We start from the raw sequence: 5,379 nt of genomic DNA, 5'->3' as shown, positions 1-5,379 counted from the left end.
GAGGCGCGCTGTGAAACCAGTTTGTCCCAGTCCAGACCCGTATAAACCAGTCTAACCCAGCCTAAACTGAGTCCAGGCCAGTATATCGCAGTCCATCCCAGTATAACCCAGGCCAAGGCAGTATCAGCCGGTTAAGCTTGGTATCATAGAATCATATCCTGAGCTGGAAGGGACCCACGAAGATCATCAAAGTCTAACTCCCAGCCCTGCACAGCACCATCCCCAAGAGTGACACCCAACAGTGTTGTCCAAACTCTTCTTGTTGTCCAAACTTCTTCCAGTGCCCATCCACCCTCTGAGTGAAGAACCTTTTCCTGATACCAGCCTAAACCTCCCCTGACTCAGCTTCAGGCCTTTTCCTTGAGTCCTGTCACGGTCACCAGAGTGAAGAGATCGATACCTGCCCCTCCACTTCCCCTTGTGAGGATACTGGAGATCACAATGAGGTCTCCCCTCACTCTCCTCTTTACTAGACTCAACAAATCAAGTATGTCCCAGCACATCCCCCTATAACCCCAGTCTAAATCTGGTCCAATCCATACAACCCAGTCCAGACCTGTATAAACCAGTTTGGCCCACTATATCCCAGTATAACCCCGCGGGCTGGGGCCAAGCTGCACTGGCACTATGTGGGTGAGTTGGGCAGGGCTGCAGGACCCCCTGCTCCCACTGTTGGGGCAGCTCAGAACCAATCTTTTGCTCCCAACAGTTAAATGTTTATCTGTGATTCATTTCAAGAATTGCAAAAAGTCATATTCCTGTGAAAAACATGAGTGTTGCACTGATTTAATGTGCAGGGTTGTTGAAATTAGGATTTTATTTTCAATTCAGATGCTAACTCAGGTTCTTCTTACACCCTTTCAGTTGGAGAATACTCCTTTACCAGAGTGTGGAGACAAGCTTTAAGTTTGGGATAACTACTTCAGAGAGCTTAAAAGTTTTAAGATTGACCTTTATTATTTACTTACAAATTAATTCAAATTAGCTTTCCATTACATTTGTCTTTAAGGGGCCAGAGTTTTGCATTGCTGAAAATGCCTCGAAGGGATGGTGTCTAGGAATCACAGAGACCATGAGATGAAGTAGGCAGTAGTTTGTCAGTCTGGTTCCAGAGAGATGATGTAATTGCTCCTTTCTTTCCTCTCTGGAGTACAGGCAGTACAACCATAATTTGGGAACAGATGACTAAATAAGAACCTATTCCTACTTCCAGCATCAGTGGAGCAATACGTTTGCTAGACATTTTGAGAAGAAATGTCAGAACAGCTAATGTTAATGTTTACATTGCCATAGTTTGCTCTCAGTATCAGTACTCCATACTTTATCACAAGAGGTTTGTACGTTTCACAAAGGAACTGTTTCTGTTCAACAGATTAAGTTGAATTCATTGTATTTGTTTACATTTTGTACCTTTGATTCTGGAAAAAAGTTTCCATCACGTGTATTTAGAAAAGCCCTAAAACCTTGGAAGAATCAAGCACTGTCACACTCTTGGGCTACATAAAGGACTATACAAATTAGAAATAAACTATCATATTTTTAAGTCATAGTGTTCACTCTGTTTTCAGTTCAGAACACTTTATGTTAGTTACAGAGGGTACTTTATTTCTTCATCTCTGAAATGCTTGTCTCCAAAATCAGTTGTAGTTTAGCTTTTTACTGCCATATTAGAAGGATAAGGAATTGGCTGTCAGAAGTATATAATGGATAATTTTAAGAGGCAATAAAAAAACCTATTCCTTGTATACATAAATATTATCTACTATAACAGAGCTGAATGTAGCTTAACACAGTTTTCTAAACACTAGGGTATTTTCAATCTTATGTTTTAGTGTCAATTTAAATCTATGAATGCTACTTTGCTAGTGGTATAAAAATGTTTAAAAACCCCCGAACATAAAAATCCTAATATAGGATTTCTTTGTGAAATCAGTTTCAGGAAACATCTGCAGAAAAAGCAGTCTTACAATTGCAATCAAAACCCAACAGCATATTACAAATCTGTAGTGCCTACTAAGCCTCTTTCTTTTAAAGAAATTTGCCACAATGTTATAAAATTTTAGCAAGGGCTGAGGACAAGCCTTTAGTAGGGAGAGGGATAATCACAGTTTACAGGTTGCTGGGGTAATGAAGAGTCTGGACTATATATATAATTTTTCAGTGTGGTTGTCATAAGAACAAACATCTTCTGTGATTTTATAATATGCGCTGCTGTTACACATGTTGACAGTTTTATTTACAAGCACTAACATTTTCTTTGTATGTGCAAGCAAAGAAAGCCTTGAACACAGGAACTAACAACATTATTCTGTATTCTTAAACAAGAATTAAGTAAAGCACATCAGAGTCACTTCCGCTGCATGACTGTGATGTTCTCTAGAGTGGGCAGAGATCTGGGTGCTCCAGAGAGAGACCATCTTTTAGTGGATGCAGCAAATCTGCAATTACCAAACTTGCCTCTGGCCTGAAACTGATCAAGTCCTGCAAGTTTTATTGTATTACCTCCATTGGTGCTTTTTAGCCAGCTCTTATTTGCCAGAATTGAGTTTATGGACTCTGGTTGTAGACAGAAATAATGACCTATGGGCATCAACAGTGTAAAAATGGATCTTAGAGATTACTATGGACTGATTTAAGTGAGCATACGTGGTAAAACAGGGTGGCTTCACATTTCACATTAGGCAAAACTTGGTAAATCCCAGCTGCTTTGTGAAGTTCATGAACTAGATTTCAGTAATCTGAAATGTGGATTTTTATTTTGAAGCTTTTTGCCCTTGAAACTTTTGCCTTTATTTATTTTTCCAAATTAACTTTTGAATGAGTCCTTCCTAAACTTAGGAGAGTAAACCAGAGGAATCAATATGTCACAAACTTAGGTTTAAGTCTGGCACAAACAGCAGCAGTGGGAGGGCAGTGCCTGTTGAGCCATGGGACATCTTGTGGTCGTCTAGATTTAATGATACAGCAGGGCACAGCTGTGGGTAAGAACTTTCAGTAAGCCACCTGATGTAAGTACAGAAAGCAGTCAAGCACCAGGGCACATGAGTTCTGTGGTCTGTCAGTCCTCCTACCATGAAGAGCTTGTACACCCTCACCCCTGTTCTGTCCTGCTGTTTTTAGGTCTGATACAAGTTATGTTTCCTTGCAAGTCATGCCTCATTGACATCTTGTTCCCACCTACTGATGTCTGCCTGAAAGCCACAACATATGCTCATGTCTGTGGCACTGGGTGCAAATAACTTTTGAAAAGTACCTGGGGATGTCTAGGGTTATCGCAGGGGTGTGGTCTGTAAATGGCAAAACAATATGTCAAATTCAGTATAGTGGGGAAAAAGATAATTTTTAATAAGAAAATACAGCAATATTTTCACAATGACTATGAGGAAAAAAGCAAGATAGAACACAGTAGAAAATAAAGAATAGCAAGATACAGGGAGGAAGTACATTTTTTAGGAAGTTTTTGTAGGCAGTGAAAAACTAACTGCAAATTTTAGCTATACACCTGTGTCATTTCCATGTTTCGTGTGTGTGTTACAGCTGGATGTTAACAAAGTGCATTGTGTAGTCTATAAGAGCATGATCTGAATGAAAAGTAGAAGTATTCTATGGAGTATTATTGATTCCTGTAGTACCTATAATTCTTAAGAAGAAATGCTAATATAGGAGTGAGTCTACTCACTCTGTCAAACTTCTGAGTATAGTGGGTGTGATGAAAATACATAATCTTGTTTAAAAAAACACCTAAGATTTGTGTACTTGCTCTTTCTGTGTGCGTGCTTATCTGTCAGCAAATCTGATCATGAGGTATAGATCTCATCTAAATTGTACACTTATGGAAACAAGAAGCCAGCCGGGGGGACTGTGCTAATGTCCCTGCAGAGGCATAAGCTACAGCCTGAAATCAATCGTATTAGGCTCAGTTTCAACACGTCAACCCAGAGAAAGCAAGGTTTCACTGTTTCTGTGGCGTGTGTTTGACTTGGACACAGCACAGCTCCCACAGTGGTGGGAACATTTCCATATCATGCAGTCTTGGCAGGCAAACAAATTATCCACAGGCTTATATAAGATGGTCTAGGTGTGTGTCATTTCTTACATTTTCTCCATATAGTGCTGTTTCTGTCAATTAAATGTCAAAATCGTGATGTTCCTGTAAAAGAACTGTAAAAGAGCAAACCAGTATCATTATTGGCAGAGAAAGCAGTTTTAACTTTTTAGCTGCTGATTAATTATTCCTACTCCAAAGTAGTCTCAGAATTTGAAAGAAATTTTCTAGCACCACTCTGAAGCTGCTGACAGTTAAAAACTATCTATAGGATATTGGGAGAGAAAATGCAGGGAGGTTTTTCCTAAATCTACTGAAATACAGGAGGGATGAAGAGTTTATGTTGACATAGAAGTATCTTACTCAATACGAACTTCCTTAAGTGAAGATGTTTGAAATGTAGAAAGCAAACAGATGAGGAAGAATAAACAAGGTTGCCATGCGATTCTGGCAGGCCCACACGTACCATGACTATTGGCAACCCGTGTCGAGGCACGGGGAATGTTACTGATCCACTGTGTTTTAGTAGCATTTGTGATCTGGAACAAAAGCTCTCTATTTCAATGTGGAAAAGCTACAGAGGATCAACTGGAAAAAAATATTTTGTTTTCGTTGGGTTTTTGTGTGGTGGGTTTTTTTGGGTTTTTTGGGGGTTTTTTTTTTGGTGGTTGTTGTTGGTTTTTTGAGGTTTGTTTTTTTTTTTTTGTGGGGATATAGAAGTAATATTTTTCTGGAGAGGAATATATTGTCCATGGTTTTGTCTGCAGTCTTGTGCTTAGAAGGTGGGAAGCCTCTTGAGACTGTGTATTATTTGCTATTTCAGACAATAAATTCTCCAGCTATATATTACCAGATAGTTTGTGGATCTTTGAGAAAAGCCTCTGTCCTCATCAAACATGGCCGGGTTTTTTGACGGGGCCAAGAGGAAAGGAGTGAGAAGAGATCTGCGTAGACTTGATTTGTGAAAACTATTTGAAATTATTAATTCTGCATTTGAGTGGAAATTTACAAAATTCTGAACTCTTCCCATTATGATTAATTATGCTGAATTTAGTAGCTTACAGGGTCACAGCAAGATAAGATACAGATAGTACTTAGGTTTAGAAATTTGATGAGAAAATTAATCCAGCATTCTATGGGACGCTGTTGCTTAAAGTTATCTCATTCTGGACTTAACTTTTATGATACAGTTGTATTTAATTTTGCCAAAATAATTGCTGGCTTTCTGCACTGGTCAGTTAGCTAAGTAACAAAGATTTCTACAACACCCATTAAAGAATGATACAAGAACAGGCATGCAACAGCCAAATTCATCTGTACTGTTAACAGTGCTC

The 5,379-nt window shown here is 39.1% G+C and overlaps 1 protein-coding gene across 1 annotated transcript in view; it reads right to left on the bottom strand.

Moving 5' to 3' along the window:
- The window catches only part of ERO1B (endoplasmic reticulum oxidoreductase 1 beta), a 34,876-nt gene extending 29,933 nt beyond the window's left edge, over positions 1 to 4,943 (bottom strand). The window contains exon 1 of the mRNA XM_017744782.1: positions 4,896 to 4,943. Coding sequence (XP_017600271.1) covers positions 4,896 to 4,943 — 48 coding nt within the window. The remainder of the gene's footprint in view (positions 1 to 4,895) is intronic.
- Between the last annotated feature and the right edge of the window lie 436 nt (positions 4,944 to 5,379).

Source organism: Corvus brachyrhynchos, unplaced genomic scaffold, assembly GCF_000691975.1.
Source record: "Corvus brachyrhynchos isolate BGI_N302 unplaced genomic scaffold, ASM69197v1 scaffold70, whole genome shotgun sequence".
Taxonomy (NCBI): Eukaryota; Metazoa; Chordata; class Aves; order Passeriformes; family Corvidae; genus Corvus; species Corvus brachyrhynchos.
The sequence above is the reverse complement of the archived record's forward strand: the minus strand, read 5'-3'. Positions and strand labels throughout refer to the sequence as shown.